General features: G+C 42.7%; 2 protein-coding genes across 3 annotated transcripts in view; both read right to left on the bottom strand.

Moving 5' to 3' along the window:
* Positions 1-67: 67 nt before the first annotated feature.
* Positions 68-16,391, bottom strand: CUNH5orf34 (chromosome unknown C5orf34 homolog). The gene is made up of 12 exons (XM_090276136.1): positions 16,164-16,391; positions 15,948-16,037; positions 13,967-14,613; positions 11,991-12,092; positions 10,748-10,871; positions 7,815-7,906; positions 6,654-6,723; positions 5,840-6,010; positions 5,320-5,414; positions 4,103-4,201; positions 1,354-1,394; positions 68-451 (listed from the first exon to the last, which is right to left on the bottom strand). Exons 1-12 carry the CDS (start codon positions 16,356-16,358, stop codon positions 261-263), a joined length of 1,917 nt encoding a protein of 638 aa, XP_090132262.1. The 5' UTR covers positions 16,359-16,391; the 3' UTR covers positions 68-260.
* Positions 16,392-23,675: 7,284 nt separating this feature from the next.
* Positions 23,676-24,638, bottom strand: part of PAIP1 (poly(A) binding protein interacting protein 1) — a 28,129-nt gene continuing 27,166 nt past the window's right edge. For both annotated transcript variants that reach the window (XM_090276133.1, XM_090276135.1), the window contains exon 11: positions 23,676-23,903. In XM_090276133.1, the coding sequence (XP_090132259.1) occupies positions 23,810-23,903 (94 nt within the window). In that variant the 3' untranslated portion in view covers positions 23,676-23,809. The remainder of the gene's footprint in view (positions 23,904-24,638) is intronic.

The raw sequence follows: 24,638 nt of genomic DNA, 5'->3' as shown, positions 1-24,638 counted from the left end.
TCATAGTGAATGCTTCACAAGATAAAACTATAATTTTTCTCATAAATCTGAAATAAAAAATAGTTCAAAATTTCAAAGCAGTTCTTTATTAACAAAGTATTTTATAAACATATATTTTTAAATTTACATGTTAGGTAAAATACATCCAAAGTTAAGTACAGAAGTCATATATACAATTTCTTGGCTTTCTAGTAATTTTATACCAGTCACTTGAAACAACATCCTTGAGATTTAATAATTTATTGTAATTACTTCCTTTCTCACTTTTTAGAGTTTGATAGAAGACAGTCAATATCCTGAATAACTTCAGAGATTTTTCTCAATGCTACTGATACTCTCTTTTCATTAACTTCTTCTAACAAGGTTTCTGAATATTTTGGTACATATTCAGAAGACTGTTCATTTCTCTTGTTAGAAACCTGATTTAGGGCACTACTCTCCTCCAATAATGCTAAAGTGCTTAGTTAAGGAGCTTTTACCCACATTTTTCATTATACAAATATCTTTAATTTCAGGAAGTCTGACGTTCATATTAAAATATGATTTTTCCATTGGGAGGAAGATCTCTTGGCATTTCAGAATTTATTGAGTCTGTCCTTTGCAGATGAAGAAACTGGAGTGTAAGAGAAGGGGAAAGGAAAGAGAGTGTGTGTGTGTGTGTGTGTTTGGATGGAGCTTTGATAATAGGAAGAAAATAGAATTAAAATCTCAGTAAAACTTTAGCTACATTTACTAAGGAAAAAAGAGAACTCAAATAAAATTACAATGGAAATAAAAAGGGAAATTGCAGCCGACAGCACACAATAATACAAAGGGGCATAAAGAACTATAATAACCAATTATGCACAAATTGGACAATCTAGAAGAAATGGATAAATTCCTAAAAACATGCCATCTATGAAGACTAAATCATGGAACGTCTGAACAGACTAAATGCTAGTAAGGAGATTGAAACAGTAATCAAAATCTCCCAACAAACAAGAGCCCAGGAACTGACAGTTTCACTAGTAAATTCTACCAAACATTTAAGGAAGAATTTATATCAATCCTTTTCAAATACTTTTGAAAAATAGAAGAGGGAATAGTTTCAAACTCACTGTATAAGGCCAGCATTACCCTACTACAACCAGGCAAAGGCACAAGAAAAGAAAATTACAGGTCAGTATCCCTGATAAACAAGCAAAACCCTTCAATAAGATATACGTTCTTCAGACAGAATACATCTCGACTCTCTTAAATATTCAGTGAAGCTCTGCAATATATATATGGATTAACATAAACTACAGAGTCACGAACTAGGCCTGGAATGGAAAGAGTAATTATGCAGGACAATACATTATGTTTAAAGGATACAGTTAAACCTCTGTATCTTTTCAAGTTCAGAAGCCACACACCTGTGGGGACAAGAAAAGTAAGTTCATGTTAGTTGTCCGATTCTTTTTATAGCCACAATATTTTAAATAAGCATACTTGATTTTTTTAATAAAGGTTAGAATTTTAGAAAGAAAAACCTAAAAGTTAAGAATTCTTTTTATATTGGCTTTATTTTTCAACAAATCAACTTGACTCAGCTGATATTTACTGAGTGCTTTTAATGAGTAATCCAAGTGAATAAAAGTACCCACCTCAAGGAATTTTTAATTGAGTATTGATATTTGAAAGAAATGGCCTTCCTGCTACAACTTCTTAGTACTAACCTAGCACATCCTGTATTTTCTTCCTAAAAGTATACTCAAATTTTAAAAACCTACTAAACTCCCATCATTTTTAAAAAATAAGTGATCTCTCCTTCCTTGAATTCCTACAGATTATTTTAATTAATCATATACTTATTTGTAATGTCTTCTCTTAAACTTTTATTTTCTTATCTTAATACCTAGAGCTTGTCTCTTTCAGTAGTATGGACCTTTTCTTATTCTTCTGTATTGTGCACATACAGTAAGACTTCATTTATATGGAACTCTTACAGTATGGATGGTTTTGGAGGGCCAAGTTTTTATGCAGCTGAACTAGGTCCTAAGACAAGATTTTCAATTAAATTCCTCCTGGAATAGGCTGCCTATTCATTTCATTGTCTCAGCCACAGTATACTCAACATTCTCTTCTCTTTGATTTGAAGGATCAACATTGGGAACATTAGCCCTTACCATGTTCCACAGAAAGATTTTGGGGCAACTGGTATGGAGGAGGGGGCACTCCAGCAGGACCCCTACTTGTGTGCTCTTTCTCTTTTCCCTCATCAAGCTGCAATAACATACGAGCAGTGGCATACAACCAGAAAACAGTGTAACCCAACTAGCTCTCTGCAAAATTAAGGCAGGCCTTGATGTCTAAAATATCTCTTAATCCAAGTCGGTAGGAAAGTCTCCCTGAGAGTTCATACTGGGCTATGTGACTTGTCTCCTCTGCTGCTTCCTGCAGTGGGTCGCAGGCACCTCTGTGTCAGCTTACACCCTTTCCTGGTACTCCAGCCTAGGGATGGAGGATGAGAGACCTCCCATCATTTTAAGCATTTGTGATAAAGACCTGGATACAACTCACTTCAAAACCTGATTTTTCATCACTTCAAAATACCTGTTTTTTTAAACACGGACACATTTTTTGGCCATAAACAACAAACTACCTTTAATTCTGTTGCTCATATAACGAACCAATTTCTTGTCAGATATCTTCTGTACTATTTTTTAGACCAGCATCCTTATTAAAAAGTTGAATTAACAGGCTAATAACAGAAGATGAGTTGGACAAAAAAAAGAAGTATTATTTTGGTAGCCATTCCCTAGGCAGCCTCCTCTCTTTCTTCGGCCTGCCTGTGACAGGAAAACAACCTACAGCTGGAGATGCCTCAGGCCCTGCAAAGGGGATGGGGCCAATGCAGGTGCTGTGCCCCCTCCCTACTCCTCAGCTCCTCGGCCCTGCGGCCCCTCATCGCGCCACCCACGGCCGCCATCACGCGTCTGCACTTCTCTGTTCCCTCCTTGTTTTGTACGTCTTGACAGCTACCCTCTTCCGGTTATAAAAAGGCCAGCATTTTACAAACTGCCACGAGGAAGCGACCCATTTTATAGCTACGTACAATTTCCCTTTCTTCCCAACTATGATTTTTCCTAGTTACTTGGATAACTTTTCAGCCCTCAACAAGGCTGTAGTTGAAGAATGACAAATAGGGAAAGCTGAATCCTTAAGATGGCTGAGATAATCAAATAATATCTACCGATTTTGCCTCTTCAACTAAGTAACTTCGGAAAAGGTATTAAGAATCGGGCTTAATGTTTTCTTTTTTTCACCACGCTATGCTAAGACACCTTACTGCTTTAAAGCTTCCTAAATTGTGGCTGGTATCCTTCTTTTCCAATATGTTCAGATTGTACTCTCAGTGATACTAACCTCCCTAATGACTTTTCTTCCTATCATTTTTTCCATTTAGGAACTTGTAATTGCCTCAAGTCTGAATTCCTTTAGTGATTACAAGATCCATTCCAAACTCACACTGCACCTAACAGACAGCATCTGCTCCATAAAAACTATCTTCTCACTATCTCCACCGTCCAAAACATCCATTTTTACCCCTGTCCTTGCTTCCTCCCTAAAATGTCTTAATTTCCCTAAACATTTCTTTGGGCCCAGTGCTAGAGCCCCGCACACTGAAAGGTACACAGGACGGACTGAAATACTTGGTTTATTTGTTGATTTGCCAATTAATTTGGGGGAGGTTATAAAAAAAATCTACTTTTTCTGAAAGCTTATTATGTAGTCAACATTTTATTTCCCTTAATATTACTAAAGTTTTTTTTAAAAACAACCTCTTTAAATTTTTCTTTGAAGTTTTGATGATGAATTTCTCTCATTGAAAGAGCCACCCATTCTGACATGTTTTCAGTGCAGTTTTCTGACCTCCAGATGAAATATGATATGATGAATTGTAATAAATTAGATATCTGATTAAAGATAAATGATTTTTAATCTTAAGCTATCAAAAACAGTTAAATATATTTAAGAAATGGTATTCTTGGGATAAGTCTGAGTTTATCATTTGACATTTTAATTTTTGAGTACTAGTTGGCTCCTTTGCAGAGATTAAATTTAAATGAAATACAAATACCAATTTTCTTCAGGCACAGAAGATGCAGGCTGTGTGAGTGTCTCTCTCGGACTAGTCTGGGTCAGCCTTCTGCACCATGATATGACTGTCGACACATATCTAGATTGAATACATTAAAAGAAATATTTGAAAAATGAACTTGTGTAATATTTATAACAATATTCAAAAATGATTAAAAAATTATGACAAGTTGGGGAAAAGGGTAAAGAGAATATTCTAAAGTAAGGCGTTTATTTCCTTCATTGGAAATTGAAACGGCAAGTGTTTTTCTTCAAGGAGAAAATGATTTACTCACATTCATGATTAATAAAGATGAGATTTAAGAGTCAGAACAAAGGGGATATTTGCATTCAAAGTTCAAATTCAAATGTCTAAATTCTCCTTTTAGTTTTTCAAAGAAAAATGAATTTCATTAAATTTTATCATGTAAGTGTGTTTACACATAAAACTAAGTGAGCATTTGCTTTTTAAAGTTTAAACTAGAAGACACCCATTAATGCATAGATAATATGTATAACTATATATAACTCACAGAATATGCAAAACAAGTATCAAGTTTAGTAAAATGATTGTTCTGAAGTAACTGGCTGAAACAAATCGTAATGTTTGCTAAAGACACTATCTTTTTGAGGCAAATTATTTAAACCTGAAATGAGTGTTGGAGCAGTCAGACCAAAATGCAATAAACCCCAACAGAAAAGAACTTCAGGAGATAAAAAAGCAATTCTTCTGTGAACATTCTCAAAGTAAAATCACTAAAATATCAAGAACACCACGAATACAATGATTATAACAAATTATATAAGCCAAAAGGAAAAAAGTACATTCCTAAGAGGCTGATTTCAAGAACCCTCTTCATTTAGAAATACATAGAAGCGTAGTTATGTGTGGCTGCAAACCTTGTTTCACACTGGTCAGGGATTACTGGTTAACACAAAGGACCACCACCTCCACAGCAAGCCGGCTACAGCTAACACATCCACTGGAAGAATCACTCCAGCACAAATGGAAGTGCTTGCAGCCGACCTGATCTTTTGAGTTGAGCTAGATGCCGATATAACTGTAAACTCTGAAACCTGTTGAAATGGCTTCATTCACAATCACATGTAAAAACGAAAACAAACTATAACATGTAAATATGGTTTAGATGTTCTCTGTCAATTAAAAGTAAAGGTCTTTTTACTAACATGAAAATATTTTAAATTGCTTTTCAGTACCTTTCATATGGTCCGGAGTGGTCAACCTGAATTAACTGATCATGTCCATCAGGAAAAGTTAACTTACACCAGCCTAGGCTGAGACCTTGGTTTACCTTAAGAAGCACGGAGGAAAGATAAGTTTCATCATTCAAAAACTGAAAGCAAAGAACAAAAAACAAAACAAAAACCCTCTTCTAACTTAACCATTTAAAAAAGTATATAAATCATTAAAACTTTACTGTGACTAATTTGTTATATTTTACATGAGCTATGATTATTAAACCACCACTGTCATGTAAATAATTACCAAAAGAGAAAAATACTAGTCCCTCTCTCTGTCATGAGTTGCCTTCATAAAAATCACTGTTTGTCACGTGTCTGATTTTTGCTAGGAAATCTAATGAGGTCAGTAAAGCCTCTCGACAGATTTTATACTTCAAAAAATAAATTGAGATAGAACAAAAAAAGAAAAAAGTACCAAAGTATGTCCACAGATTAAAAAATATATAAACTAGATTTCAGTCTGAAGTAGACTCACCTGTCTCTTTTCAATAAAAGAGCCAAAATTCCAATTTAGGGTGAGGGTGACCCCATCTAAAAAGATAACATGTACTTTGTCATCAGAATATGCAAGAAATCGTCCCATGCTGGGTATGAACGATTCTCTCAGAAGCAAAGGCAGTATATTGTTATCATTTCTCCCAGGGACCTAAAGTCAAGTAAATAAAAACAGCAGGTAGTATGGTTATCCATTGATGAGATTTAAATGATTAATAACCTGAGGTAGGTTTCAGATTCTTGGGCAGAAGTTAAATATTGTAGAATCCTAATGTATGTTTTAACTTTTCCAGAAGCGAATGCCGAAAACAGTCTTATTACAAGCAAATTAAGCTCTACCATCTTGGGAAAGTCACTGTTTTGCTCTGAACTTTACCCAGAACATAGATAAAAATTAGGAACTTCAGCCAAATTAGTATAAATACAGAAGTCAGTCTGAGAATCACGTCCTCCAAAGGAGCACTGAAGAATGTACTTTTACAGTTTGGAAGGAGAACAGATTGCAATACCAATATTTACAGTAACTATTTTACACACAAATGCAATCAATTCCCATGGCCTTCCTGCTCCATTTAAAAGGAGAAACAAAAACAAACTATATACAATAAAAATACAAAAGCCTCATTTTACAGTGTTTATCTATATTAAGTGGATGTTTTTCTAAGTAAGTCAATATTAATGTTATGAAGAATTTCTCACACCAGTTAGATGACAGTAATTTGAACTTAGGAAGATACACAATAAACAAGAAAAACAATTTAAAATAGCTTGCTTGGGGAGTAGTCTGGAGGTACCGTTTTCCAGCAGCACACGCGGTAGTTGTGGCTCAGAGCGAGCCTCGTCCTGACGCAGCGCTGCAGGATCCTGTGGACGTGGAGAACGTGACTGAACCATTTGCAAATAACAGCGTTTTCACATTTTAGCAGAACGTTCTCAGTGCCACGCGACAGTGAGTGTCAATCTTGTCCACCCTGTGGCACACATAAACTGCTTACTAAAATTCTGCCGCACACCAAAATACGTATTTTTTCCCTATCTGACACAGAAATAGGTATAATTGTGATTCATTCACACCAGACAGCTATGGTTATATGTTTTATTTGACAATTTAAGGGAAAAGAGGTCAGTGCCCCTGACTAAATATTCAGGTAGTGCATGTTTAATAAAAAAATTTTTTTTTCATTTTCTTATTTAGCAGTTTTAGAAAGAGAGGAAATGGGAGAGGGAGAAGGGAGAAGAGAGGGAGAGCGAGAGACATCAATTTTGTGGCTCCACCTATTGATGCATCATTGGCTGATTCTCGTGTGCGCCCTGACCAGGGCCTGAACCGCAACCTTGGCTCATCAGGATGACTCGCTAACCAACTAAGCTCCCAGGCCAGGGCCGCGCAGGTTTTAAAAATTCTCGCGGCACACGGGTGGAAAATCGCTGCCATATGACTTCTCCGGGAAATAGTTCATTTCCACGGAAATATGTCCAGACCTATGTCCTTCCAGAAATCCCTAAGCCTTAGGCCAGAACTACTACTGTCGTCCTTTGTGCTAATCTGACCTATTGGACTTAAGGCTGGTCCTCTGATTTTTAGCAATGAAATGACTCCAGACAGAATTCTCAAGTGCTCCTTTTTAGGAGGGAACGATTCACAGTGCCTGAGCAGTAGAGCACAGGCCAAGAGCAGAGGGTATAAATCACTGTCCCCAGGAAATCCAATTCCGGATCTGCTCCTTCAAACCTGCTCCGGGGCTGGCTTAGACGTACTTTATAAAAATAAACCGTTTCATCTAACAGCACCCTTTCCTTCTTCTGAGTGCTACACATTAGTTACTTAGAATTTTATAAATGAGGAGACCAGAAAAGCTGACAGATTTTTACCAGATACATGTGTTCCCACTGTAGTACCCATCCCTAATTTCATCCTGACCATCAGAAAAGGTATCAAGGGTCTCAGAACTTACTTGGTAGCCTGTTTAATTAGAGAATGCACGGAGAACAGACTTCCTGGTCTATCTGGAGGAAGGTTATTTACTGAATACATTTTCTCTTCCCTCTGAAATTAGTTTAAAATGAAAAAATCTCATTAATAATAAACACAGGATATTAGCTATTTTTCTTGAAATATGTATTTACATAGTGACAAAGCAAGCAGTTATTTTAACTTAAAGGCCATAAAAACTGTTATTTTTAAAGACATTTTATGATGCTTTTCCATTTTCTCATTTTCCCAATCTATTCAAAAGTTCTATTCTCATAGCCTATAACTTATTATCCAATTTAAACCTTGGCTATACTTAACATGGTTATAAACTAATTTTCCTACATATTAGGAAACATATCACATAAGCGCTTCCCTTTAGACCAAAAAACAAAACATCAAAAACTTATTTTAATTGAATGAATCATTTTGTTGTAATTCATTAATTAATGGAATAACTATTGCTACTTAGTGGAAGATAATATTATTCATAGTCCTGGGTTCTTGAATTAAAAAAAACAAACTGTTATTCCTTCTGAATTTCCTCTTCCTCAGACTATTTACTGGTAGTGTTTCCCAGGACCCTGCCTGCAGCCTTCTCTTCCAGCATCCTGGTTTCTTCCTGGGTTAATTCCACAGGGCTCAGAACTATGTAATCATTGTGATAGCAACAGCTAACATTTACAGAATAGTTATGTGCTAGATGCCTATTTTTAGATAAGGAAACTGAGGAGGCTTGAGGGCTAAGAAGTAGTGGAGATCTATCTTGAACCACAAGAGAGAACAGCCCATACTTTACCATCAGAATTTAGTATAAAGTAGGTACTTAAAAAATAATCTCTGCCCTTTTATCCGCAGGTGTAGGCTTGAATATCTGAATTGTTATTTGGCTTCTCCCCTGACTGTTTTGAAGAAAAAAAAAGTTAATTCAAAAAGTATGTATAAGATTTAAGTCCCTCCTGATCCTCCTCCCTCAAAGTTTCAGACTCCGGTGTATAAATGCCCAGATCTTTCCCTGTGCACTTCAGCATTTGCATATGTGTAGGGGGTGTGTGTGTATAACTTAACAGGTGTTAAATATTTAAAATGTAATGTAAGCTTGAAATTTCAAGCTTACCAAACTTTTACGGCTTCTGTTGTTTCTGTGTTGCACCTAAGGACTCCCTCCCCCCAGGTTATAAACACTGTTCTTCTATATTTTCTAACGATCATAGTTTGGTTGCTGACATTTAGCCTGTCGATCCATCCAGGACTTATTTTGGGGTGCGGGAGAACATAAGGCACAAACAATTTTAGCCCCCAGGAGAGCCAACTGCTTCTAACCTTTTCACCCAAGTAGACACCGGCGTGCAAACGTGCTCCCCAGAGGTCCGAGAATGGAGCCTGAAGGGGTCCATCACAAAGGCACTTGTTTGAAAGTTTTGTTTTCTCCAAAAGCTCATGCTTCTAGTCCATGATATGTTTGCTTCAGTATAAAAATGATCACCCCTCCCCGACGCCTGTGAGTAAAACTGAAGCTCGGGAAGATGTACTGTGCTCACCTGGTAGGTCTGTGAACTCCTGGTGCGCAGCCGTCAGCAGTGCAGGTGTGTGCACCACTCTGTCCGCCCGGTTGCTCGACTATCTCAGGCACCACACACACACGCACACAACATACTGGTCACGCTTTCGTTTTATTTGCTCGTGTGCCTATCTGACTACTGGACTGTGAACCCCTGAAAGCAGGAAATCTTCATCTTTCCCAGTACTTCATAGAGCACCTGCCTAGCAGCGTTCAATTAATGTTTCTTGAATAAAGGAATACTTTCCTATAAACAGACCCCAGAAGGGAATCTGTTCCAATACATACTAAAGTATTTGTGAACGAGGTATATGAGATTGACTTAAAGAGGGAAACAGGGGCGGTGGGAAGTGCAGATGGAGCAGGCTGGGCAGTGGGTACAGGAAGGTCTGTTACACTTGTCTGTCTACTTTTGGATACGTTAGAAGTTTTCCATAGTTAAAAAAAATTTGCTCTATTTTAAACTCTTCTCCCTAGCATTTCTGATAATCTTATCACTTAATTCTGTAACAGAGGAAGAACACACATTTACGCTCCTTGCTGCAAAGCCAAGCTATGTAATGTTATGGTGATCCCTGTACAAGGGGGATGTCAAATGTCAGATTGGGAACAAGAGTTACTAACAAAATATCCACATTATTACATTTTTATCTGATTTGTTGAATATATGTTATGTTGCACTGTTTTCAACAACATAAAAGAATCTTGTTCAGCTTTTTAGTTATATGCAAAGATTTAGGAGTTAAAGAGATACCTAAAATATGCAAACAATACATGCTGGGGAAAAAAAGGATGGGTTTTGTTTTGTTTTTTAAACATTTTGTTTACTTACTTTTAGAGAGAGAGGAAGAGAGGGAGAAAGAGGGGAGAGAAACATCTCTCAGTGTGTGAGAGAGACATCAGTTGGTTGCCTCTCGTGTGCCCTCCACAGGGGATCAGGCCCACAAGCCAGGCCTGTTTCCCGATTGGGAATCGAACCAGCGACCTTTGGGTTCACAGGCTGGTGCTCAATCCACTGATACACACCAGCCAAGGCTAAAGGATGTGTTTTTTAACGTGCAAATACTAATTCAAAAAGTTTATTGATTTAAAGTAATGCTGGTGTTGATGAATTCTGTGACAGAAAAATTCAACGTCTGACCTAAACACAAATTGTTTAGGCAAAAGACAGAATACAGGATGAGGACACAGGGAAAATGAGGTGGTTAATAATTATTGTGCCAATGCTGGCAGTAAGGTTATGTTAATTGTTCAGACTAAGTAGTAGCAAGCAATGTTCTATAAAGATCAACTTTCCCATATAGATCCACAATTACTTGGAAACAGCTAGATACCAAAACTCACTGTCAGCTCACCTCCTCTGATCCTTCCTGAACGGAATAGTGTGTGAAAAAGTTCCCAAAATAAGTTCCCTCTGATTTGAAAACTGATCCATCTCCAGGATAAATCTCTATCGAGTTCACATTTTTGTGGGTAAGTCTAAGGAAAAGAAATAATCATTTAAAAGATGTTTTCCTAATTGAGATTAACACATGCATCAAGTCTATTATCAAACAAAAATAGAGAAGTATGAATTTTTACCTATCTAGCAAATGGATAATTTCATACTGTGTACCACCAGCCAGCTAAACTAAATTTTTTTTTTTTTTTTTCAAAAGAATAAATAGAATTGGTTGATGCATCTACTTCAGTAACTAAGCTCAGCTTCTGGAAGTGAGGCAACTTGTCAGTCCTGGTATCCCCACTGCCCACCATAGCAACTGGTACGTAACAGTCACCAAAGGAATGCTCATGGCATAGGAGTTAAATATAACAGCTCTATAACCTGAAAACAAGATTCTTCTTTAATAATGAAACTAGTAAAATCAATGTCTCTTAGATGAGATTAGCCATGTGCAGAAGGAGCCATCCTTAGAAGGTGATTGGTTGCACCTGGAGTAGCACCTGAACTAGCCAGGTGCCATCAAGGTCCTGGTTACATGAGGTATAAAAACTTAAGCCAAGTCAATTTTATGGAAACATATATGAAAACTATGTGGTCAGAAGCAAGTGGGTCCTCATGCAGGAAAAAAGAGAGCCCAGAAATAAACAATTTGCAGTACTCGTCAGCATTATTCACAGGTGTGAACCTCTGGATCTGGCCAGTCCCTAGAGAGGTAGGGATACCTCGATGGAATAGTGCAGGCAGAGAGCAGCGCTCGATGTACCTCCTGGGTGAACGCAGGCTGAAATCTCCCTGAAGGATCTAACCTCTCTAATCCCACGCGCACTGGGCAACCTTTCAGTGGACAGCTAGGTCCCCCAGGCTTGAAAGGGTGACATACATAGCTGACGCGCGCATTTCATTCACTAACAAAACCGATCCCTTGCTGCCTTTGGAGCTGTCACAAAAGTCTTGCCAATATGGTTCATGTGGTTTAGTAATAAGACCCCTGTGTGCTCTAATATAACTAAGTTTTGTGACCTTATATCTCAGGATCAAACACAGGAGCACGGTGGCCCCCACAAAACTGCATCCTCTTGTAGTTCAACTGCAAGGCGCCTCCTGTCTCCTCTGTGACATCACTGAAAGCTCCAACTCCAATGCAGGTGCCTTACCTATATGTGACACCCCTGGACCAAACCACTTTCACGAGTTCGGGATAGGAACGTTCTTCGTCATCAGGCTGTCCCAGCGAGTGTGAATCACAAAAACTCCACCTGTGAAGGATTAAATACAAGATATTGTTTCTGGTCACTCAACGTAATTACCTTGAGAAGTCAACAAAACAGTGCTGCTGTAACAAGAGTTATTTCTTGCTTAATTCATTAGATCAAAAAAAGTCAAAATTAATATGAAAGTGTATTAATTAAATTTTAAAATGAGTCCTATTTTTCCATGCATTTCCAATGATCTCATTATTGAATCTCAGCACAATTACAGAAATTAAGTCATACTAACTTTAAAATTTAGGATTCAAACAACAAATATTTACTGAAGTGTCTACGGTGGGCCAGGCACTGTACATACGCTGGGGATATAAGACCCCCGAAAAGCAAACGTGGTCGCTGTGATGTGAGAGAGGAAACACTGAGCACGAAGGGGAGCTGCTGAAAGCTCCCGGCTGCGGAGGAGCCTCACCCAGGCTCGGGACTTTGAGAGAATAACCACCTGCAGGCAGGAAGGCTGACACGGACACCTGCACGTGGCCGTGGGTCAGCAGTGCTCCCGGCAGAGGGGCAGGCGCAGTGGCCACAGAGGCGTGAGCAGGCTTTCCAGGGCCTGCAAGAAGTCTAGTGTAGCAAGAGGGGAGGGAGAGTGGGTCACAGATACAGGAAGGGACCAGGTGAGGGAAGGCCTAGGAAGCCACACTGAAGGACAAGGAGTTTCAATCGAAAGCCAGCGGCAAGCGATTGAAAAAATTATTGATTTAGAAGCATTCATCGTTTTTGACACATACTTATAATACTGGATTTTCCTATCTTAACTAGATAATCAGGCCAAACCTGAAAACCATTCCCACATTTTGTTTAAATAACAAATATGTACTCAAAAGACTACCTGGATTCCAGTCCTAATTCTGCAAGTACCAGCTGTGCGACTTTGCTCAGGTTATTTAACGTTTATGTGTCTCTACTTCCTCTACGAAACGGGGTGATGATAGAGTACTTATCTCATGGGGTTACCAAGGGGGTGAAACAGGTAAAGTACAACAATACCTCGAACACAACGAGTGCTTGGTGGTAGCTGTTACCGTCATTACTGCCCTGCTTATACGAAGTTCATATACAGAGCGATCAACATTAGGTTCTCCGTCTCTTAGTGGAGGTAAAAGGTTTATACCTAGCCACCCAGAAGCCTCTCCATGTTTACCCCTTTTCAAAATGGACGTATTTACAGTCAATCAAAGACAGGGATGGCCTCTGAGGCCAAGTATGAGAGAAAGAGCCCACGATCATAAACTTGTCAGATCTCCTTCCAGCAATCCAGGTTAACGGGCTGCACAGAGTGGCAGCAGGAGTACCCACAGAGCCCTGCAGGTCCCTGGGCCATCCCTTACCACATTTACAATCCTTTCAGCCCTGGCTGGGTAGCTCAGTTGGTTAGAGCATTGTCCCGATGTGCCAAGGTTGTGGGTTTGGTCCCTGATCAGGGCACATGCAAGAACCAACCAATGACTCCATGAATAAATGGAACAACACACTGATGTTTCTCTCTCCTTCTCTCTCTCTCAAATCAATCAATCAATAAAAAAATAAATGAATAAATAATCTTTTCAGTGACAGTGACCCTCACTAGACTATAAGCCCTTACAAATCAGGGACTGTCTCAGTCACCTCTATAGCCTCTGTGCTCAACAAACTATCTCGTGTACAGGTGGCTGTCCATAAACATTCATTCCACGGACAGGGTTAAGAAATATAACCAATACTTTTGCTAGGGAAATGATTTACTATCAGTTTTAAACAAAGTTTTGGTTGAACTGAATGAACTTTCCTTATGAATGGTATCAGAAAATTTAGAAAGAAAAACTCCCCTTAGGACGGCTGGTTCTGACCAAAGCTTTCTGCCGAGTCAGGCATTCTTCCGTTACCTGTGCAGGTGTGGGGCAGGACAGCTGAGGACCAGCGCCCTGGGGAGAACAGACACTTCTTCTCCTCTTGCCTCCGAAACAGCAGAGGTTAGAGCTGCACTCTGGGTGACAGCTACATCAGTTCCAGACAAACTGCGGGTTTTATTACGAAAACGAAGTGCTAAAGACAGAGGGTATTTCCACTCCTCTGGACAGGAGGCCACAGACCAGCGCTGCTCTACCCACGCGTGTACACAGGTGTGCTTCGTGCCAGGCGGAGGCCGCGCCTCCCTCCCCTCAGTTCCCTTCCCACAATGCTTCTTCTCCAAGGGTTCTCTGGATTTCACGATCTGGCAGTGAAGTTCATTTTCTTTATTCTTCAGTCTCTGTCCTGGTAAGCTTCCACATGTAAGGATTTTGCCTGCTTTTTCAACTAGTTTATCTTTTTTGGCCTGATTATTTTTTTCTGACAACACTACAGATGAATCTGGCTTCTGGCTTACTTTACACAAAAAATGCACTGTAAATTCATGCTGAGATGTGGGCAGGCAGAGGTAGGCATGACCGTCTAAAGAGGCGACCTTCACGGTGCCACCCTGCAGCCACATCACGCCGTCCTCAGCCTCAGGGCCGGGCCACCGTGCTTCCGAGATGTCGATGAGGATACGCTGAGTTGAAGGGAGAGAAAGGGGATGGTCATTGTTTTTGTTAACAGGCCAGATTTTCCGAATATTTGATACTTGCATATCATGTCAGAAAGCTCTTAAAGTTTTGTTTTACTGCCTACAGGGAATGGAAAAGGAGAGGCAGGTGTCAGCCTACATGTGGTTTTCCACAGAATATCTGATATTGTTAAGATGCTCTCCTTAGAGAGGTAAAACACGCATGCTGACAAAAAAATGAGAGAAAGGAAGGAAAATCATCCTAATTACATCTAGTGTTAGACATATTTTTTGTTTAAAATGTACAATGGATCAGAGATAAAAAGATTTTGAGCCCCTCCCAAAAGTCTACCCTAAAAAAAAAAAAAGTATAAATGAAGGAAGACTAGCACTATAATGCACTACATTAAAAGCAATCATAGCTTAAATGGAATGAAACTACAGCAGTCCCTCACTATATCGTGATTCACTTATTGCGGCCTCGCTGTATCGTGGGAATTTTAAAAATAATATATTTAATTATTTATCGTGGGTTTTTCGCTATATCGCGGGATTTTGTGGTACTGCATACGTATGTTGTTAAAGTTACGTAGGTTTAAGGGTGTAGAATAAATGTAAGGTTCCTACTTCGCGGGGGGCGGGGGCGGGGGTCTGGAACATAACACCCGGATAAGTGAGGGAATGCTGTAGTATAAAAAGCATTGATGGAACAAGTCAGAGAAACAGAAAGAGACTCACTGTATCTTCAAAATGTTACAAGAAATAAGTTTTTCAAACAAAGGGGGAAAGGAGAATTATTTTATGAATGGTACTGAGCCCTGGCTGATGTGGCTCAGTGGATTGAATGCTGACCTGCGAACCAAAGGGTTCAAATCCTAGTCAGGGCACATGTCTGGGTTGCAGGCCAGGTTCCCAGTTAGGGGTGCACGACAGGCAGCCACACATTGATGATTCTCTCCCTCTCTTTCTCCCTCCCTTGCCCCCTCTCTAAAAATAAATAAATAAAATATTCAGAACAAAACAAAACACATTAACTATACATAAGCTACTAAAGATGTCCACATAATCTCTTAAATGTCACACCTCCAAGCCTCAAACAGTCACCAATCTGAAAAGCTCTGTAATCCTTGGTCACAAAGACAAAAGACAGGTAATGAATTATGTAACTTCTGTGTCTCTGTCAATATATAAAACAGGAACACTCCCTAGTCTGAGGCAATACAAAGGCCTATGCATTCTATAGCAACATGTCTGCTGCAAAGTGTCATAAAGAAAAAGACTAAATATTAAACAACCTACTTCTAATTAGTTCTCCTCAAATCTTACTCATAGAAAATTACCTTTTTTCTTTCAGAAGGTATGATGTTTTCAGATAAGAAAGGGTAAGTGGCGAAAGAGTTTCGGAAATCCAGGGCTCGCTGTAGTTGCTCCTGCGAAGAGATACAAATGTAATCTTAAAAAAAGTGGAAATCAATGGAGTGTGGCTTCCCCTATTCTGGCCACCTCAACGGCGTGTTAGTATTAAAAAGAGTAGTGTGTGTGTCACTGTGACTTACGCAGTAAGTGCTAATTACAAAGGGTGTCCTCTGACGAACTCTTTCTGGTTGTTCTAAAGGATGTGCTGAAGCAGGAGGTGCCCTTTCAAATAAAAATTCCGAGCCACAGGGAGAAAGCTGCAGCCTGGAGCCATCGACGTACTGCACTTGCACGGAGTCGTCTTCATAGAGGACCATTTGCGCTTCGGCCGCCATCGCTGTTACTCTGGAGAAAAGGTCCCTCCCAGGCACAGGCTGAGGAAAGAGGACACAGGAGCACAGACAGATCTCTTAACGTGGGAAGGGCTACGGAGATCAGCTGGTGCGTTTTCTAAGAACATTAGTAAAAAACCTGTCGCCATTGCAGTTACTTTGGTTGAAGGAAAAGTGATTATCTTACTATACACACTTAAATGATCTGAAATTAACATCCTTAACAGAATGCCTTGATCAACCCCCAAGGCTTTGCTCGAGGGTAGGTACAGAACCTAGAGGGAGAAGACAGCCCGCCAAGTTACAACTGCCTTTATCATTTCAGGAGCTTGACTTTCCCTGAAGTTCAATTTCAGAAAATTATATGCTCAGTATCTCATTTCCAAAAGCAAGCAAGTTCCACCTTTGCAATAAGAATACAGTGCTCCCTGGCTTTTCGCGGGTATTACGTTCTAGACCCACCCCCTACCCCCGCCTCGATTGGTAAAAATCCACGAAGTAGGAACCTTACATTTATTTTAGTATTGACTGTACAGGACCGCAACATCCCGCGATATAGCGAAAAATCCGCGATAATTAAATATAATATTTTAAAAAATCCCACGATACAGTAAGTGAACCGCGATATAGAGAGGGACTGCTGTACAGCAAGTCATCTGCAATACAATGCAAGAGGCAGACCAAAAGCAACTGCTGGGCCCCAAAGAACACCTGGACTCTTGTCCCTAGCCTGGCATTAAGGAGGTCTTCCTGTCACTGCTGATCAAGCTCACCCATCGCCCAAGTCTTGCTTGTTTCAGTAACCCCTCTGCCGCCGCTAACACGACTCTGTGCCCTCCCCCGTGCTTGCCGGGCGGGCGTGACGGAAGCGGGGTGCAGGGCGGGGTCCCGTTCATGCCTGCCACTCACCAGCGATACGCTCAGGCGCTTTGTTTCCTTATTGCACAATGGGGAGAAGAACAGGGCTGTTGTGAGGATTGCAATGAGATGCCACATGTGACGGGGCCTAGGATAGTGAATGTCACCTCACAGGGGCCCAGTGAATGATTCCCTTCTAACACTCCCGGCATCTCCTTCTAGGACATTAGTTCCTTCTACTACTCAGGCGGCCAAGATTCACCCGAGGAAAAAAAATAGCTTTCCCCAGTTTCCCCCCTTTTCCTACCAACACACCTCTCACGTGTTGAACCCATTCATTGTCCCTCGGTCCCCAGCCCATCGCAATCCGGCTTCTCCTCCTCCAGTGTCTTCCTGCACCCAGTGACCTCAGTCTTGGTCCCGCCAAATGGGTCCGCTCTCGACAGCTCTGGCCACCTTCCCCTGGAGCACACTTTTCCTCTGCCTTTTATTTAAAAAACAGGGCGAGGGCCTGCGGCAGCTCCTCCAGCCCCCACGTTTGCTTCTGCGTTTAGTGTCATTATTCCTCTCCACCATTCTCTGAAATCGGGGAGCCAAGACCTGAGTCCCCATTTCACCGCTTACTATGGACACTCACGTTGGTCTTATGCCCGCTCTTGCTTTTTAAAAAGTCTTACCCCCTTTCAGCGTGTGTAGTCGCTACATATGGTCGGCCTGTCGTTGTTGACGGGCTACGTCGGGACATGAGTCCCTGTTAGACCACAGGATCTCTCCTGAGGGGAGCCCCACAGCCTTAACCAGTTTCTTTCCCTAAGAACTTCCAAACCCAGCTGGCCTTCCTCCAGAGCTTCCAGCTGCCTGTGCCACCTGTCTTCCCCGACCTGTCCCCCGAAAAATCTAACTGGCAGGACGACAGGGGAACTCAGTCCCTCCCCACACGCACAGCCTTCCGTGCTGGCCCCCAACCTCCCTCTCAGCACCTACTGCCCTCCGGTAGCCAGAGGGATCTTTTAAAATAAAAAGGAGGCCTTTCACTCCCTGGCTCACAACCTTCCACTTGCACTTAGAATAAAACCCCAACTCCTGGCCATGGCCTAACCTAAGCCACGCCCTTGGGGGTCCCCTCCTCTAGAAATGTCATCTCCTCTCTCTCTCTCTCCGCCTTGTTCAGAGTGCGAGCTCCATAGGCTGTTTCCCTGCCCAGAACCTCTGCACTGTTCTTTGCTCCCAGCATGACCTTCCCTGGCTCATCACAGGGCTGGCTCTTGGTCACCGTTAAGATCTTGGTGCAAATGTCACTTCTTCAGAGGCCTGACCTGACCATCTCAATTAAAGTTGCCCCCAGCCGTCCCCCTATCACCCCCTATCCATGTCGTCTTCTTCCTTCACGACGGCATCTATCACTCTCAGAGCTGATGCTACTTACTGACTTGCTTTCTGTCCGTTTCCTCTGGGATATAATAAACTCAATCAGAGCAGAGTCCATTTGTCTTAGTCACACCTGCACCCCTGGCATCTAAAACAATACTTGGCAAATAATAAGGGTGCGGTAAATATGAATTTATAATACAGTGATCCCTCACTTATCACAGGTATTATGTTCTAGACCCCCCGCGATAGGTGAAAATCCGCTAAGTAGGAACCTTACATTTATTTTAGCACTTACTATACAGTACTGCAAAATCCCGCAGTAAAGCGAAAAATCGGTGATAGGTAATTAAATATATTTTTTAAAATCTTGCAATACAGTAAGGTCGCGATAAGTGAACAGCGATATAGAAAGGGACTGCTGTATATAAATTTATAAGTAATAATTAATGATGAAAGAATAAGTACATTTTAAAATTCTTGGTTTTCACCCTGGCCAGTGAGGCTCAGTGGATTGAGCGCCGGCCCGTGAACAAAAGGGTCGCCAGTTCGATTCCCAGTCAGAGCACAGGCCTGGGTTGTGGGCCGGGTCCCCAGTTGGGGGCGCGTGAGAGGCAGCCACACAATTCATGTTTCTCTCCCTGTCTTCCTCCCTCCCTTCCCCTCTCTCTAAAAATTAATAAAGTCTTTTAAAAAATAAATTTCTTGCTTTCCTTGAATTTGCCATTTGAGTTAACGCATCTCAGTGTCAGCAATATTTGACTTCTCGCTGTTTCCCTCCAGGCTCTTGTCATTAGTCCTGTTCATTTTGTCTCTCAGGAACCTGGCTCCTCCTTTCCTGCTTCAGGCCGTCACCGCTCCCCTCGATTCCTGCAGCTCCGTGGGACCGTCCTCCAGCTTCTTCCCTCTCCACTCCATGTCCAGTGTTGCTGTCATAGGGAACTTCCCACAACCCAGCCCATACCAGCCACTTTACATCATTCGCTTACATGCGTGTTACATGGCACTACGTACTCACAGCCATGTACGATGTCCACTTGCTGTTTCAATTTTCTGATAACACTTGGGAAAGTCTCTATCATTGGCCCAGGTTTTTATTTCCTTGTAAACAGCTTACTGAAGGGTAGTTGTTTTTTGTTTTGCAGAAAGAGCATCCACAAGAAACCGGAGTCTAAAGCTCCAGGCGCACGGGAAGTCCGCCCAGCCCCAGCTGTCTCACTCCTTCCTGTCTGTGTTTTCAACACCCGGCGCGTCACGCCTGAGAAAGTTTAACGATCAAAACGCCACGAGTCGGTTCTTTTTTTCTTTTTAAGCCACAGTCTGTTCTTGACTTCAGTGGGAATCTCATTTTTCTTTTTATTGTAGAGCGAGAGGTCGGGAGAGAGGAAGGGAGGGAGGGGAGAGGGAGACAGACAGAGACAGACAGACAGAGGCGTCCACGCGCCGTCCCACTTACTTATTACGCCTCCATCAGGTGCTTCCTGCACGCGCTCTGTGACCCTGGGATGACGCTCCCGCCAGCTGACCTCATTTTCCAGAACGCAGCATCTGCTGACGGAAGAAGTTCACCAAGGCAACCAGCGTTCTGAACTCACGCGGCAGTTCCGAGCCGGAAAGTCGCGGAGACGAGGCCCGGCCGCGCCCCGGAGCTTTAACTTGCCCAAACAAAGGCTCCAGCAGCAGCGTCGGCGCCAGGCCAGGACGGCTGCTCGGCGAGTTTGCCTCGAAATTAACAAATTACCAACAAGCGATGATTCTCCGTGGAACAGGACGATCACAACCGCAGGGGAGGAAGGCCGCGGGGAGAGGGTTCTGGCCGACGCACCCGCCGGATGCGAGTAGCTGCCGCAGCGGCAGCAGCGCGGGCGACGCCGCGGGAGAAAACACAAGCAAACAACAGCGATTCAAACCTTCCCGCCCCCTGGGGCAACCACCTCCCACTCCGGAAACAGGAAGGCCGGAAGTCCCGGCCCGGCCGCGCCCCCGCCCCTGGGCCACGCCCCCTCGGGTGAGTCCCCGGCGAAGGGCGGGGCCGGAAGTGTAGGCACAGCGTGGTGTGGCGTGGGGGAGCGGAGTCCCAATCCGGAATCTGGCCCGCTCCTCTTCCGGGCTCACTTCCGGTAGCCGGCACGGAAGCAGTCCGGCCCGGCTGTCGAAGCCTGTGCGGACGGGCATTCCGACCGTGCAGCCGCGCTCACCGCGCGGGGGGCGCTGGCGCAGTGACGCTTATTTAACTAACCTGAACGACAGTTTCACCTCAGGAAGGCTGTGCCCAGTTTGGTGTCAGCAAGTGTCTTTGGACTGGGTATCTGCATCTCTATCTAAAATGGCAAGTGGACTTGACGGCTCTGTGCACTGTCATTCGACAGGTGTTTCTGGAGCGCCTGCTACGTGCTAGGCACGCAGGGGAGGAAGCAGCAGGGGGGCCCCGGGGTCGAGGGGAGCGAGAGATGAACCTGAGTTTGCTCAGAGCTGTGATCGGTGATCCTCGAATAAAACACGCAGGTCTGGGACAGCACTCGTGGCTGCCCCGACCCGGGCGGAGGCAGCGTTTGCAGGGAAACCGAGAGGACAGGCGGGGTTAGCCCGGTGTGGGAAGCGTGCCAAGGGGCGGGACAGCCGGGGTTACGCCCGAGGCCAGAACGCCAGTCTGGCTTAAGGACCATTGGAGAGAAGAGCGGCCTTTAGGGCAGAGAAGCCTGAAACGGGGCTGAGCGCGGGCGGCGGCAGGATCACATGAACGTAGGGAGTGCGGGCTTCATCTTAAAGCTGCACCGAGCGGCCGGGAGAGACCGCACGCCTTAGACCCAGCCCCGCCTTTGCCAGCCCGGTGCGCTCGGGGCCCGCGCCCTCCCGCGAAGGGCTGCAGGGCGGCCCCGGGACAGCCACGCTTCCTGGGGCCCGTGACGTGGGTCTGCAGTCTGCAGACGGAGGTGCCTGAGAACCTCCTAGACTTGGACTGCCTTGTCTTTACAACTGAGGGGTTCGTGATGCTCTCTGGGCTTTAGAAACCTTCCCGGAACGGCCGAGTGGGTCGCAGGGCGCAGGAGCGTCTGTGGGGACCCAACAGCAGGCTCTTGAGAAAAGAGACGAGATGGAGTCAGGCTGGGCAGGGAGGGCGCCGACGTAACACCTGCCGACTCCCCGTTCCGTAAAAGGCCCGGCCACCCGGAAGGCCGACGGCGCGGCACGGGGCCGGATCCCCCTTCAGTCTGGGGACGCAGCCGCAGTCCCTGACGGTCCGTGGGCACGGCCTCAGCACCCGGACCGAAAGGCTGCAAAGGAGGTCCGGCTGCCCGCCGCCCTGAGCGCAGGCTCGCCCCGCGTCCCCCCAGCAGCCACGTGGCGAGCAGTGCCGCCTTCTCGTCGCCTCGGCCGTTCCCGCCACGCCCACGCCGCAGGGCCCTCGGTTTGCCCGCGGAGGCCCCCGGCACTGCAGGCCAGGATGCGCGGCCGTGGGCATCACGGAATGCTCACTGTGCGCAGACACGGCCTCCGGGTGGTTTCTTAAAGAAGCAGCGCCAGTAACGGGGACGCGCCCTGACCCTGCGGGAGGCGGGCAGGAGGGCAGGGGGAGGTGACCAGGAGCTAGCGGGCCGCACTGGGTGTTGTTCACAGAGCCAAGGCTACAAGTTCAGGGTTCTCAGCGGGCTTACCCAGGGCCCCGGCTCTGCTGTCCCGGCCCCCCCGCCCCCGAGACAGACAGCGAGCACCATCTTTACAGAACTGCAGAGTCAGGTCACAGCCACCTCGTTAGGGGAGCCGTTTTGAAAAAAAAAAAAAAAAAAGTCCTAACGATGATAATTTCCAAATCCCCCAACTGCACATACAGGTTGGGGTAAAAGTGGGTCTGCAGTTGTGAGTACACAGAAGTTTATACTTGTATTATTATTAATTACTGTGGGCTTTTCCATACGAACTGTGGACCTACTTTTGCCGCGCCCTGCCTACCTCCCGTTTACAATGAAGAATCTCAAAAGTTTTAATGTCGTGTATTCCCAGTTCTTCCAACTGCACTTGTTACTGAACTGAATTTTTATTCAGCAGACAGTGGATAAGAGTATCTTCTATCCCAGTATAGTTTCTCGGATTTCAAACCATAATTTTATGTCATATAAAAAAGTTTAACACAAATTCTTCAAAACACCGGGATACCACTCCAAAACCTTAAGAGAAAACAAAGCTATTTCAATTTTATTTTCAAAGTCTAATTTTAATCCGACAACAAACAAGCAGAGAAGTGAGAAAGCCAACTGCAGCAGCAGACACAGGCGTACTGAATGTAAAACGATGGGTTATTAACAGAAGTATTTACATGCATATTTACAAGCAATCCTTTTGTACATAGGTTTTAGTTAGTTGGAAAAACTTCTGACATTAGGTAAAAATAGGACTGAGGTGGTACCACGTTATAGTAAAAGCATTAGAAAAGTGATCCTCAAGGTGTCTCAATTATAAAGGAGATGAAAACGGAGTGACAAAGACCTAGTAAAATTCTCTAGTAAAAAAGTCAATGCAACTCATGCTACCAAATAAAAATGAAAAAGCCTTATAAATAAAGCAGAATAATGGCCTAGGCTTCTGAGTAATGAAGTTAGGTGAAAAAACTGGACAATTTAGAATTGCAATAGATCCTCAGTGAAGAATCTTGGTTGTTTAGCTGGGAGTTCTCTTTTTAATGACATTTTATAAGCCCTTGGTATTAAGTAGCATCTGGATACTAAATCACTTAATGACATATTCTAAGACTTTAGTGCCAGAGATTTTTATGGTTGTGATTCATATTTGAAGCCCAATTCACTGAAACACTAAATGTAAAGCTAAATGAAAGCTATATACTCAACTAAAAAAGATGCTACATTTTGCAGTAACATGTATTTCCAGACTAAGACTTTTTCCCTCAAGAAAAGCTGAATTTAAAGGATAAGCTTCTAACCAGCTAGCAAAATTTACTTTCAACATTTCATTTATTTCAAAATTGATTTTATTGCAGCCAAAACAGTGGAATTAACTGTACATAATAAACTATTTTATATATATACACATTTTAAGTTATAGGGAATAAAGTCCATTTTGGCAGATAGTGTTAAAATTAAAGTTGCATACATTAGTAACATAACTCAACATCCTTAATTTGGTATAAGTGACACACTTTCTTGCTTTCCTGTGTTCTGCTAAATCATGATAACCTAAACTGCTTTATAAAACTGATACGTTGAACTTTAACTTTACTGTTTTTGCTTACACTCTGATTCCAAACAAAACTTTTCATAAGCTTCTTCTATCTCTGGGTCCATCTCATCATCAATATCATCCAAGTATCTGTGAAAAAAGCAAAGATGATTCTTAAGTTTACTGTTTTTCAATGCAGAAAATGTCTTAAGATGCTAAGCCACGAGGAAAAGCATCTGATATAACTTTCCTAGACTCAGTTTTACAGAACACAAGCACTCTTTAGAATTACATTAAATGCCAGTCCTCAGACAACAAATGCTTAATATGGTGTTAAAACTTTACAGTGGATCCTGAGTTCCTTCTGTTTGAAGATTTTGCTATACTTTTAAACATACATTAACTTTTTTAACCTAATCTAAAAGTTAAATCAAAGGCTTTATGAATATATTAGGGGCTCAAGATTGACATTAATTTCATAACTTTAGCTCGTTAACACGTACGCTATAATTAGAACATAATTTCATATGTACCACCCCCTTCTAGTGATGCATTAATATTTTATGTCTACTTAAGATTAGAAATGGTATTCCTGCAATGACAACTTAAGTCATAACCCATCGGGAATCAGACTTTCATAGCAAGAACCTACTTTCGAGATCATCTATTGTATTTCAGATTTTTCTAAATATTATTCAGTAGTTTAAAATTATGGAAAATGAGGCTTTCAATAGTTTAGTGCCCTGAAAGGCCTTAACACACACATCCTTACTGAATTCCCATAACCACCTTACAGAAACAGATACTAGCATCATCTTAATGCAAAGAACAACTTGAACTTCCAGTGGTACACCCAGCATGGCTGAACTTTCCTAACTGTGCTTA

This window comes from Furipterus horrens, unplaced genomic scaffold (genome assembly GCF_987537825.1).
Source record: "Furipterus horrens unplaced genomic scaffold, mFurHor1.1.pri manual_scaffold_5, whole genome shotgun sequence".
NCBI lineage: Eukaryota > Metazoa > Chordata > Mammalia > Chiroptera > Furipteridae > Furipterus > Furipterus horrens.
The sequence above is the reverse complement of the archived record's forward strand: the minus strand, read 5'-3'. Positions and strand labels throughout refer to the sequence as shown.

Bases quoted from the DNA above. Each gene is read 5' to 3' on its own strand.
- CUNH5orf34 (XM_090276136.1), bottom strand. From the start codon at position 16,358: ATGGCGGCCGAAGCGCAAATGGTCCTCTATGAAGACGACTCCGTGCAA. The intron at 6,011-6,653 runs GTACCTCCAGAC...ACTTGACTTTAG, and splicing joins GCGTGTGCTGCTGGAAAACG to GTCCCTGGGAGAAATGATAA. The intron at 5,415-5,839 runs GTGAGTCTACTT...GTGCTTCTTAAG, and splicing joins CTTTTATTGAAAAGAGACAG to GTAAACCAAGGTCTCAGCCT.